General features: G+C 34.0%; 2 protein-coding genes across 2 annotated transcripts in view; one reads left to right on the top strand and one right to left on the bottom strand.

The window, feature by feature from the left end:
- Positions 1–13,926, top strand: part of LOC117173502 (probable tubulin polyglutamylase TTLL1) — a 491,055-nt gene that overhangs the window by 97,000 nt on the left and 380,129 nt on the right. The gene's annotated exons all lie outside the window — the stretch shown is intronic.
- The window catches only part of LOC117173503, a 131,075-nt gene continuing 129,345 nt past the window's right edge, over positions 12,197–13,926 (bottom strand). The window contains exon 3 of the mRNA XM_033362119.1: positions 12,197–12,579. Within this exon, the coding sequence (XP_033218010.1) occupies positions 12,547–12,579 (33 nt within the window). The 3' untranslated portion in view covers positions 12,197–12,546. The remainder of the gene's footprint in view (positions 12,580–13,926) is intronic.

Below are 13,926 nucleotides of genomic sequence, written 5' to 3'. Positions count from 1 at the left end.
GAGCTCCAAGGAGATTATGTTGAAAAATAAAAAAAAATTTACCCAAAAAAAATTGTTTTTATACTTCATTCTAAGGACTTATTGAACTACCCTCGTAGTTAGGTAGGGAGGGTTCAATCTTCGGCGAGTGCGATTTATCAAAGCGTCTGAGCGTACGATAACACGTGTAAGTAAACAGTGCGCGAATTACATAATGCGATATTCTATCTAAGAATACATTTTCTCAGATTAAGAAAATGTACGCTTGTTCCAAGCATACAGTAACAAGTACTTATTTATTTGGAACACACTCATATTCTATCGTCCCCATTCGTACATGCGATTGACTTGAATCAAGTAATATTTTCTTGATTCAAGAACAATTTTTTTCAGTGTAAAATTTTTTAGTCAACATGAAAAATATGATAGCAAGGAGTCTTTAGGAAAAACATTTTAAGTTGATTCCACAAAAAAATCAAGTCTTTTCATCAAAAAATGGGCAAAATGTGCATTTTTTAAATAAAAATTGATTAAAAAATGCACATTTTTTTGGCACTGTAAAACATGATAGCAAGGAGTCTTAGGCTAAAATTTTTAAAGTAAATTCCGAAAAAAAATAAACCCTTTTTATAAAAAAATTGTCTAAATGTGCATTTGTTTATAAAAATTGTTTCGATAATTTCCAATCCTTAGCTATTCTTAACTTATTGTAAGTGCGCATCATTATCTGAGATACTTTGTTCAAAAGCTATAGGTTAAAAGTAGCTTATTCATGCAAATCACGAAAAGATGACTTTTGTTAATTAATTTGTTCATAATATTATTAAAAATGTTGTGTTACTTTAATCTACTAATAAACTATTTGTAGTTAGTTTTTACATTGATTTATGACCTTTTTTTAAATGAATTTCAAAGTTTAAGAAGAAATGCTATCATGGAAATGTTTAGCGACAAAAAGTTGTAAGTTTGTTGTTAAATAACAAATTTTCTTCAAGTCAAAATAAAAATTGCGCATTTATATGTTACACCTGGAAGCCCTACGGTTAATTCTGAAAAAAAAAATCAACATCCGTTAAGAAATGCACTGGCAGTCAATTTTTGCCCAAAAAATTTGCTTTTTCTCCTACTGTGCGCCGATTTCGCGCCGATGCTGTAGGTGGCATTAAATGTTGCTTTCTTTTACTAAGTTTCACTCTTAAACTAGTACTACAAGAAACAAAATATCCATTACATTTTATAGAACTAATCCTATAGTAGAGGATACGATGGGTAGTTTAATAAAAGTTGAAATCGTCTTTGTTTTGCATTGCGTTTAACTATTAACGAAATGCGTAACAAAGTTCTATAAAATTCAAAGGCCAAAGTGACGTCATCTCTATTAAAAGGCAGATTATGAAAAACGTAAAATAGTTCTATAAAATATAAAATACAGTCTATATCGAAGAAGTCTCGAAACTATAGAGAACAGTTGTATAAAATGATAACCGATTCTTCGCTGCAAAAAATTAATCTTTTGTATTATTATATTATTATTATTATTATTATTATACTCTAATAATATTTTTTCTTTGCAAACCGACAGCTATGCACGGCGGAATTCAGAAACATTATTTATATTTTAAAATTACTTTACAATCTTAAAACTCATTTACATTCTACCGAAATCCCTAAAAAACTCTTTAAAATTAGTTAAAATCTCTTCAATTAATGGAAAACATGTTGAACTCTTTTAGATTTTTTAAAATCTTTTAAAATTCATTTATAAATTAAAACATTTTTTAAATCAAATAACTCTGGTTAAATCCCTTGACATTCCTGAAAGTTTGTTTAAATACTCATAAAAAGTATTTTAAGGTCTCTAAAATCTCTTGAAAATTCTTTTAAAATTTCGTCAAATTTCTTAAAATCATTTAAAATAATTTGGAATCATTAAAAACTTGTAAAGCGTAAAAGAAATTGAGAAATATATTAAACATTAAACAAAAGCTTAGGCTGGGGGCGAGGACCGCAGGGAATATCTCTACCTTTGCACATTAGAGACTTGCAGCTACATTTTATAGAACTGAGGTTTATAGATCTTATATTGAAGTACTTCACAAACACTCGACACCTCGGATCGAATTTTTATGAGATTTTTTATCATTTTTTCGAGACTTTTGCTATACATTTAACATAACTGAGGTATCTAGACCTTATAATTATGTGATCACAAACTCTCAATACCTCAGATGTGATTTCTACTAAAATTTTCAACGTTTTTCATGAATTTCTTCATATATCTTATTACATTTTTAAATCGGAGTTCAATATGAAGATCGTAGAACTCTTTTAGAGTTATCATACATTTGTTTTACATTAAATTTTTAAATTTATATAATATCTATGATATTTGTACAAGATTCGCGCTTATCCCCGCCTTTGATCCCATAGGCAATACATTCTATTGGGATAACGAAAATCTCCCCGCGAATAATAGAAGCAAATATTAGAAAAAATAAGAGCAAATTTCGTAACAGGTAATCTGTCCAATTTGATATGGGAGAAAACTTACAAGAACCTAGCCAAATTTCTTACAATGATATTGAAAACCGAAGCAGAATAAGAATTGATAATTTAAAATTACGAGATACCGACGACAGTGAACATTTAGAAGACAGAAATAACTCATATCAAAACAGAGCACGTAGACTCTAGAAAACAAATGACAGGTCACGAGTACACATTAACAATTGAGACTCAGATTACGAATACGATAACTATCAAAATAATCAAACAATTCCAGCTACTTATTTTCCTTTTGGCATGATACAAACGCCGTTTCAAATCATGCGAAATTGGCTGATTAAATTTCGCAATAATAAAGACGATAGTCCCTCGCATTTCTTGGAAGAAGTAAAAAGATTTAAAATAGAATATAAAATAAATGATTGCGATATTTTAGAAAATTTACGCACACTACTGATCGAAGAGGCAAAAGATTGGTGTTCGATAAATCAAAATTCTTGTAGATAATTCTCGGAAATTTTCCAAGATTTGAAAAACACCTATATTGATGGAAGATTTTCCGAGGAAATTAGGCAACAAATTAAATTCTGCAATCAAAAAAGGACTCAAGAAATTCAATCGTATCTGACAGAAATTAGAAAACTATTTAAAAAATTATACCTTAGAAAAAGCCGCGAATGGGAATTGCGTGGAGCTTACGAAAATCTTAGAATTAAATACAAAATGTATAATAAAATAAACGATTTTGATACTTTTGAAGACTTTGAATTTTTGGGAAAAGAATGGGAAACCGTGCTAGCCAAGTCAAAAATTAGAAGGCAATTATTACAAATTACTGTACCTAACACGAAGGATAAAAATAAAGAAGGACGTAACAATAATAACGGGGATAAAAATAATTAGGGAAATAATACAGATTATAGGGAAAATAAAAATGATCGAAATGATAACCAAAATGAAAAGCGAAACAATCAGGGTAAAAAACGATACAAAAAATGATTTCCATTCTCATCATTAGGATTTCTATCTCTACCTTTCCTAAATCAATATCAACAATATTTCAGACCTGAATTCAGACCAAGATTACCACATGGTTTCCAACCAAGATATTAATCAAATTTCGAAACAAGATTTCAATCAAATTTCCAACCTAGTTTTCAATCAAATTTCCAACTTAGATTTCAAATTAAATTTCCAACCTAGATTACAAAACAATAGACCAAGATACCAATTCAATCCTTGCAACCAAATGTTTCCACCATTTAACCAAATGACATTAAGTTCAATTCAGGGTGAAAATAACCCAATGATCGAATTCCCAATAGAAAAAGCGGACAATAATTCAGGAAATAATAACAACGATTACAAACACAATTTCCAAAAATCAAATCGTGGCATGAAAAACCAAAAACGGAATAATAACTCTGATAAGGACCCCCGAAATATAACAAATTCCGATTTAGATAAAAATCAGAATTTAAATTCGCGCACAAATGATAAAATAAATAACAGTAATTGCTACCATTGCAGATTGACGGGTCATTTTAAAAGAAAATGCCCTTATTATGCCTACAACCAGGAAAACTGGAAGGGCGGGTAGTAAGGTCAAACATATCACAACCTAGCACCGAAACGCCAGAATTTTAAATTCAGATAAAGATGAAATAACAGAAACACGTTTTCATCTGATGATAAAATTCGAAAACTGTCTATTTCAAATTTTAGTACATAGGTGCCACACATTCCTACGTGGGGAAGGAATTATTGGAAAAAATCTAAAATTCCAATTTTTCAGTTTTTAAACCAGTTTCGCGGAAATTAACGGTTGCAAACGGAGAAACCGTGGATATAATTAGACAGGTAGTAGTTCCAGTTTTAATAGGAAAGAAAGTAAAACACATTATGCTCGGGTTGGTCCCAAAATTAAAATCTGTGGGAATTTCAGGTACGGATAAGCTGGAAACCCTACAGATGACCCTTGATTATGACTCAGAAACTTGGTGGTTACCACAGAGTCCACCCACCCGCTACCCTATGGAAGCTCATTCGAACGCAATACCCATCCCAGTAACGGACATAAGAACCGAAACTAGACCTGACATTAGAGTAAAATATAATAGGGAAGTTAAAACCGAGAAAATTAGGGACGTAGTATTAACCTCAAAAACACAAGAGAAATAAGTAAAAGTAACATGGCGGTAAAATATTGCGAAATCCCTATAGTTCCTTCCTATTGATCCTAACCAATGCCGAACAACCAAACATGCCCAAATTCTTGTCATAAATCCTACGAAGGATATCTCTAGCTTAATAAGTATCCCCAGAAGCAACATTTTCCAACCCCTCGAAAGCATCCCCACATAGGCCACTAGCGACGACTCAAGCGTTCACAACTCAGTTAGTTTTAGCAAACTTTGAATTAGAAAAGAGGGTATGGAAAATAATTCAGGAAAAATTTATTATAATAGCAAATACGAGAAAGAATATACAAATAGAGATCATAATCTTTGAAAATATAACAAAGTTACAAATCGGAGAAAATCAAAAAGTGAATCTCAAAAAGCGAATGAGGTATCAGAAAACGATAATAGAAATCAATGGGTTTCTTTTTAAAATAAAACTATTAAACTAAATAATATTACCAATAGCTTAGGAAAAATACACAACAGTAGACAAATTACTAGAACAGGATATAATAGAACCTTTTGTTCGGATTAGTCAAACCCTATTGTAATGATAAAAAAAACCAGCGAAAAATTACAGAATCTGTTTCGATTTTAGAAAGGTTAACAATATTACAAAAAAAATACCTTTACCCAATGCCACGCATAACAGAAATATTAGACACTTTGACATCAGCAAAATTCATTTCTAAATTTGATTTGAAGTTAGCTTATTTATAAATTCCACTAGAAGAAAGTTCTAAACCAATTACAGCATTCACAGTCCCTCGAAAAGGCCTTTCACAATTTAAAAGGAGGTCATTTAGTCTGACCAATGCTCCAGCCACTTTCCAGAGACTATAAACAAAATTATCACCCCAGACTTAAAACCAAGCGTTTTTTCTTATTTATATCACATTTTGATAGTGATTAGAAATTTGCACGCCCGTTTAAAATACTTAAACATTTATTATATTAAAAAAATGATGCAAATTTATCTATCAGTCCTGGAAAAATGTGAAATCATCGGCTCAGAAATAAAATGTTTAGGTTTTAGAGTCAACGACAAAGGGCTCCAAATAGTCGACTAAAAAATCCAACCAATTCTCGAATTCCTTTAACCTAAAAGCATTAAAAAATTAGAGCGCATAATAAAAATTGCAAGTTGGTATATAAAATGTATTTATCTCACACTTTGCCAAAATAATAAAACCAATGAATAGATAACTGAAAAAAGATAAAACATGCGATTGGGGATTAGAACAAGATGAGGCTTTCCAAAAAATTAAAGACCTTTTAACTTCAGCACCCATTTTAACCTGTCCAGACCTTACACAGTCCTTTCAACTTGAAACTGACGCGAGTAACAGGGCTGGGAGCCTTACTTACACAAACAATTGACAATGTTAATTGTGTTATAGTATACGCGAAAAGAAGCTCAAACGTTTCAGAATCTCGATACTCGGCATCCGAAAAGAATGCCTAGCTATAGTTTGGGTAATACGGAAGTTTCGGCCATATTTAGAGGGCTATAGTTTTGAAGCAATCGCGGATAGATGGGCATTAGAACTCTTTGAGTACGACTACGAAATCATATATCGCAAGGTTAACTCAAATCTTGTCCCTGATGCTCTGACGAGATCAGGAGAATTAGTAAGAAGCGTCGCGTTTGCAAAAGCCGCTAGTACAGAAAAACCGAAAGTGGACATCATCTGCTTGTGCGAGAAATGGGTAGTTTTAAGAAATTAGAATCCCCTAATTTGATTCCTGATCACACCGCTATTGTAAGTAATGCACAACGTTTTGCTAGAGTCGGAAATTTTTATAAACAAAGAGGTATTTAACTATGAAATTGTATTCATTTTTCCTGCATGTATTTTTTCTAAATGTTCGCGGAGGGCATTTCAATTTATTGTGGGTAATGTTTATTTTAAACCATCTATGTATGATAAGCTGTTCGAGCAGACTTTTGAGGAGGACCTTTCTGGGGTTATATTGGTTTACCCAGATTTACCAATGTTTTTAGGAGGCAATTTTAATGCTCGTATTGGCAACCTAAATGACCTGGAAGGTTATTTCTCCCCGAAAATTCTGCAGCATTGTATAAGCGAAGATCATTGTACTCTGAACTCAACGCAAGGGGGGAGGTTTTTGGTAAAAGTCTTTAGAATGGTGAACTAATGATATTAAATGGGAGATTCCCTAAAGATTTTTCAGGAAATTATACTTTTCTTGGATTTTAGGGCATAAGTGTTAACGATATTGTCGCGTGTAATATTGGCATAATAGACCTGATTTCTAATTTTGAAATACTTCAATTGCCTACGTCATCCAAACATCTTCCGATTCGCTTTGATATTTTGTATTTCATATAGATGGACACAAGTGTAAAAACAGACTTATTTTTATTGTACAATAAAATAATTTAGAATGCAAACCGCAACTGTGACTAGATACATGAAATGTCTATTTCTGAGAACTCTGCGTACTTCAGTGGCGAAATAAATACTCTAAATAATGATTTAATATTCATAATCTCATCTGTTGCTGATAAGTTGAATTTACTTGCGAAGCCTAAATGGCACACTCCAGGAAAGTAACCTTGGGATTATAAAGAATGCAGAGTCACGCACCGTAGGCTTAGACATTCTTTAAATGTCTTTGAAAGGTCGGGGTTTGACAAAACGGAGGTGGCAAAATATCTAAAAATCAAAAGATCTTTTCTGGAGTTATGTAGGTCCAAGAAGAGGCAATATGAATATCCACAGCTGAATTTACTAGCGGCTTATAATAATCCTAAGGATTTTTGGGCAGCGGTCAATAGATTTAGTTTGCGGTCTCCTTCGACTAACAATGTAAGCATGCATGGCAAGACCTTCTTTGTTCTCTTTATTCGATTGAGGCCCCTATTTGCATACAGTGGATTGTAAACAAACACTCTTTATTGGACTGTGATATCTTGATTGATGAAATTAAAGCCTCTTTATTTAAATATAAATGCAATAAATCGCCCGGCGAGGATGGGATTGCCAATGAATTTCTAAAAAACCTTCCAGAAAATTGGGTAGTTACTTGGGGCGCCTTTTCAACGGGATCTGGGCTGAGAAAAGAGTCCCAGCTAGCTGGGCCAAAATAATGCATTTATGTTGTATAAAAAGGGTTATAAATCTGACCTTCATAATTACCGTAAATTGCTGTTATAAATGCTATTACTAAGATCTTTTCTCAGATCTTGTTAAGAAGATTAACTGCGTGGGTTAACGAGGTAAACATTCTCCCAGAAAATCAGACCGGCTTCAGGCCTGCAAGAAGTTGTATTGATCATATTTATACCCTATCTTCTTTCACTCAAATCCATTTGGCAATCCCAAAGCAACGAATCTTTGCTTTTTATATGGATTTCAAAAAGGCTTTTGATTCAGTAAACCACTGTCACCTATGTAGCAAACTTCTAAGGATAGGCATGTCCACTAAACTTATACGAATTATAAAAAATCTCTATGATAACGCTGACATGTCTATACGCACTTGCGAGGGTCTGACTTCGTCCGTAAAGGTAACTTGTGGGGTGCTTCAAGGTGAGATCCTTAGTCCTCTCCTTTTTGCACTCTTAATATTGAATCTAGAAAAGAACTTACGAAATGACAGTATGCATGGAATTTCAATACTGTATGTATGAGCAATTTTGTAACGGTCAACGAAGCAAAATCAAGTTATGTTATATCACAAAAGTCGGCTGTGCCAACACCAATTCTTATACGCACAGAATCAGCTGGAGGTAGTGAGCGAATTTGTCTATTTCAGTGTCAACACATCAGACTGTGGTCTTTTTTGTAAAGAGTTCATAAAAAGAATGTCGAGAAATTACAGTCCTCTTTCTTTAAGAAAATACTAGGCTTACCAACACACACACACCGAATTTTGCCCTCCTTTTAGAGACAGGTAGATTACAATTAGCTTATGATATATTTAAGTCAGCGCTGAGATGGTTGTCGAGGTTGTTGGGCATGCCTGATGATGGGTATCCTAAAAGATGTTTTCTTGAATTAAAGGCAATGTTCTTAAAACCTGATTGTAACTCTATGTAACTCGGAGAAAATGTGGCTTGACTTGGAATCTACGTCGCTCATTGAAAATATGGATGTTTTTCTAAATAACTTTTTTGATCATCTCTGGCGTCCCGACTATGAAAGATCTCTCCATTAAAGTAGTCTCCAAGTCTTTCCACATCTTAAACTCTATCCGGACTTTCAATCATATCTGCATCTTAGATTAGACCCTCCTACACTCTGCCCTATATGCAACCTGTCAGTATCAGAAGACCTTTATCAGTTGCTGGCTGTTTATCCTACCTATTCTGACTCAAAAATATCAATCTAAGTCACCCAGAAACCACGAACGTCAAAAACCAGTATTAGCTGAGTCTTTTAAACTCTAATTGTCCACAGGAGCTGCGCATAGTTGCATTATATGTCCAGCAGATTCCACAAGTAAAAGCATTCATTCTGGAGACGTGACTGTCTTGAACCATTTTTTCGCTTGTACAATTTTCGTAAGTTACTTCCTTTGATTCTGCTGCTTAATCTGGCTGCACATGATTACTTTTTGCCTATATTTGTATCTTGTATTGTTATTCATTTGTATCGAACTTAGGTGGAGAAAACAAATTATTAAATAATAATAATAAATAATCCATGGCAACTTGTCGTACCTGCAAAATTACGAATTCAGGTTTTAAAAGAAAACCATGACGATATGCAAGCAGGATCATCATGGGAACATTACCGATTAATATAAAGAGAAAAAAAAATTTTAGTCTTTGTAGATTTATTTACAAAATTGGTGGAAATAATATCGATTAAAAAAGCTGACGGAATTGAAATTGAATCAGAATTTCATAACCGTATCATTTCGCGCTGGGGAACACCTAGGACTCTTCACACGGTTTATGGTACAGAATTTTTTTACAAATTATAAAAGAAGAAGTCCACAAAAATTTAGACGTAGTAAATACAATACAAGTGAATAGTAATAATTTACGAAGAAGATCGATAAAATATGAAATAGATGATAGGGTACTAAAAGTTGTGACAAAACTATAAAATAAGGTAGACAAAAAAACGGTGAGATTTACGATGAGTACGAAGGACCTTTAATTATCAAAAAGAAAATTTCCCCAACCATTTATGAATTAAAAAACCTAAAAGGAAAAAGCATTGGGGAATGGAATATCAACGATTTCAAATTCGAAAAACTGGCATAGAAATTGGTTCATAGACGCATTAAATACTAGGAAATTTAGATTAAGATACTTTCACTCAAAATGGCAAATGGCAAATGATCAACAGCATTAAGAATACAAACTGACTCATCGCTCCAAACTCAAAAATTGACCTAATCGACCCACGATATTTTAACTCACTAGACACGAAAAACAAATTAGACAATACGGACTTCTAGTTTTTAGAGAATGGAGCCACATGACAAGTGCTTCAGGTGTCAGAACACTCTTGCAAAAAACAGTATACTAGCCCATCGCAAAGCTTCAAGAGCATTGGATTGGATAAAAAAGAGACTGGCTGGAATACCAGAACAAAACTTTGTCTTCCACCCGCAACGTCATGTCCGTAAAATCTTAAAAGCCACAACACTAAACCAAACCAGAACAAATGGAAAAGAAAGGAGTACAGAAAAAATGAAACCCTAGTACCGAACCGCAACTAGAAGAGTACGAATGTTTTTGGATGGACGATCGTTACAGTATCTTCTCGGGATATTAAGGAGGTTATGCCAATCAACAGAATAAATTCTTACAACCAATCAAAAACAAACTTCACAAAATGGAGATTGATAGCTACTATACTACGACGAACAGATAAAGACCGAAATAAAGAAAACCTGCGCATTAGAGACGTGCAAATTATGACAAAATCGAATATTTTAGAAGATCATGTGAAAACATGTGGAAAAATGCACGGCTAGCAAATGGCTGAAACTAAGAACAGACGGAGTTTTTGAACAGAAGATTCCATATCACCCATAGCGACATGTATGGCAAATACTGAAAGCAAACGATTCGGGAAAATATAACCAATCTCTGGAATAATTAGAAGAAGAAGAATGAGCAGTGGGAAGACAGCTCTACTGGAGAACATCAAAACCACATACAAGACAACCCAAATAAATGTAACAAAACGAAAAACTACTAGAGTGAAACCTACAATTAGGAAAACAATCCAACAACTTCAATAGAAAGATACAAGAAGGCTTCAAACAGCGGGCTGAAGCCCTAAAAAGCAAAGAACAAGAAAAACAGTAAAAACCTAAAAGCAAGACGGCAAATGAAAGTAAATCTTCCACGAGAAAATTTCCTCAAAAGAAAAGAAGAATTAGAAAAACATAAAAAGGAACAAGAAGAGAGAAAAGGAGCCGAAAAACTAAAAGAATAAAGATCCACAATAGACGAATGGAAGAACCAGAAAACTACTAACTCTTAACCTTTGTCAACGGAAAACAAAATTTAAATTAACACAAATGGAAAAGTAATCAAAAATATATAAAAGTTTCACGAAAGAAAAAACTCGACTTATTAACAGAGAATGCAAAAATATTATTTTTTTTCTGCTACAGGAACCCAAAAACAATAGAGGGAAACTAGCAACAAAAAACCAACAAGGGAACCGCGCTTTTTAAAAAGAGATTTGTCTAGAAATAAAACAGAGAACCCCGAATGTCAATTCTGTGGCAATCTTATACCAAAACAATTCACATAATATACGACTCTTTCTGCAATAACATACCACTTATATACAAGGGGAATGGGAATACATTAACAGAAAACTTCAAAACTTACTGCAATTTTTCAAAAATCCACCATCGATATTGCTGTTATGTCTGGCAGCCAGGTTTGAGGCGTTTGCAATGTTGCAAACAGTCGTACAGTCAGTAAATATGTTTGTCATGCCTGAGAGCCTGCCTCAAGGCGTTTGCAATGTCGCAAACAAACCACCATCAAAACGTCTGTCATGCAAGGGAGCCTTTGTCGTGACATATTCAATGTCGAGAACAATCACACAATCAGTAAGCACGTCTCTCTTACCTAAAGCCATTCACGAATAGGGTGGGTGGAAAAACAAAATTTTTCGAATTAGAATTTCGACCGGGGTGGAAAATGTTGTGTCTGTTGTCAGTATCATCTGTGAAAAATTTCATTTTGATCGGACAATATCTTTGGTTCCCAGAACGACGTCGAAAACTGAGAAAAAGTGGTATAGCCCCTCAAGCTTAGGCAATTCGGAAAACACCATTCCTGTGCACCTTTTTTCGCCAAAGTGATGAAAAGCGAAGAACAAGACCATATAAGCACAGTAAAAACCTTTATTAAATATATTTCCCCTTGGAAGTGCTTCATTCACAATATCTAATTAAGTACAAAAACACACAAAAGTCGTATTGTGCACTGCAAAAGCTAGTGTTACTTTTTTATTTTAAAATGTTTACGTGCTTTTTTCCCATTCGAGATTCATGTACTGCCTTATAATAACACAATCAGTTAAAACAAATATTTCAATTTGAAACACATTTGATATCTGAATGTTTTTGAAACACTTCAGTAACTCATTTTGTACACAAGTAAGGGACCAGTTTTACAGAGTTGACATTTCGTCTCTTCTGTTCCACATTTCACTGATGACATAGACCATGTCTGTTGTCAGAAGGGTAAAATAGGAGTGCTTCGTAGTAGGAACCCCGCATGAACTGAGTGAGCGGGTACTCCCTACAGCCGGTGACGGGCTGAGGTTCATCCTCCACGTTAGTTATCAGATCATGGCCGCAAACGGAACTAAAAAAACCGTCTTTGAATGAAGTAGATGATGTCGTTGCAGAACGACTAGCAGAGTTACGGTACAAGGCATCCATTCCGAACATGAATCTGAAAAAGATAAAATGAAAACTTTAAATAGAAAGTACATGAAAATAAAAGCTTACTCACCTAGTCGTAGGGATTCGTCCTCTGTTCAAAGTCTTGTAAGACAATTTTAATCTAAAGCTAGTAAGATTTCTTAAATAGCTGCCTGTCGATGCGATCTTACCCCGTCACAATATTGAAAGTATGAGACGCGTAAAAAAGTACCTTCAAGAGAGCAACAATTTCTATTAGATCAAAGGGGTCCCTGACGTGCATTCTCGGCTGCGTTCAAAACCTCACATGCAAAAGCGGCAAAGATTGAAAGAAACGGCAAAAACCGCTGATAGATTCATAGTATTAAGTGTTGCCGCTTGGGAAATTGCTTCTTCTGCCCTTAAATATGTTGGAATCATCGAAGTTGGCCATACAAGAAACATTATAGATCCGTCTAAAATGAAAAGGAAGAGAAAAAAACTAGAGTGGAAACAACTCCATTCTAAAGAAGCTTATAAGAAAATGGACAAATTGAAATTCATTGAGTTACAGAGCCGGTTGTAGAGGGAGTCCTCGCGCTCGCACTTGGGCGTTATGCGGCAGCATACCGCGGAACAGTTTTCAAGTATGCCATTTTTTTGTATTACTCACATTGATCCAAAAATGCATGAAGTCATCGGAAAAAACTATTCACTTAATCGAAAATATTGATTAATTGAGCGGTTGGGTGCAAGAACGGCTTACTTGAATTTTCAGAAGGCACTTGCTCTTCATTTGTTCTCCACGAAATTATGTGCAAAACAAAAGAAACACAAGTGACTTCTAAAAGTACAAGCAAGCTGTTCTTGCATATAACTACTCAATTGTTAATACAAATTTATGAATTACATTATTCCAAAAACACGGGTAATTTACTTGTTCTGTGATACAAACTACATCTTTTGTACTGCTGCGAATTGAACCTGTATTCATATAATATCTATTTTACTGACGTGGTCTAAGGAAAGAATGTCGAGCTTCAGAATTTGACCGCTACATGGCTGCCTAGAAACTTCTTTCTCACAAGAAAGAAAATCGTTTTAGTTTATATGAGCTGAATACATTCTGTTGATTTTTTGTTTTCTATTCATTCTGTACCCGAAGCTCAGATGACTTTATAATAGATATTTTTATGTTGCTCTGCTTGCTTAAATTAGGAAATATATTCTTGATTCATTTTTTTTTGTTATTGGAACTAATATTAAAATTATTTCCAAGTAATAATGGCAACAAAAACAGATTGGGGCAATCGTTGTGCAAATCCTTTTCGCAGAAATGACTTATGTTCTGGACGCAGCTTGAGACGTGTGACGGTAATTCAAAGATCCGAATTTCCTC

This window comes from Belonocnema kinseyi, chromosome 5 (genome assembly GCF_010883055.1).
Source record: "Belonocnema kinseyi isolate 2016_QV_RU_SX_M_011 chromosome 5, B_treatae_v1, whole genome shotgun sequence".
Taxonomy (NCBI): Eukaryota; Metazoa; Arthropoda; class Insecta; order Hymenoptera; family Cynipidae; genus Belonocnema; species Belonocnema kinseyi.
Note: the sequence above shows the minus strand (reverse complement) of the source record. Positions and strands in the feature narration are given on the sequence as shown.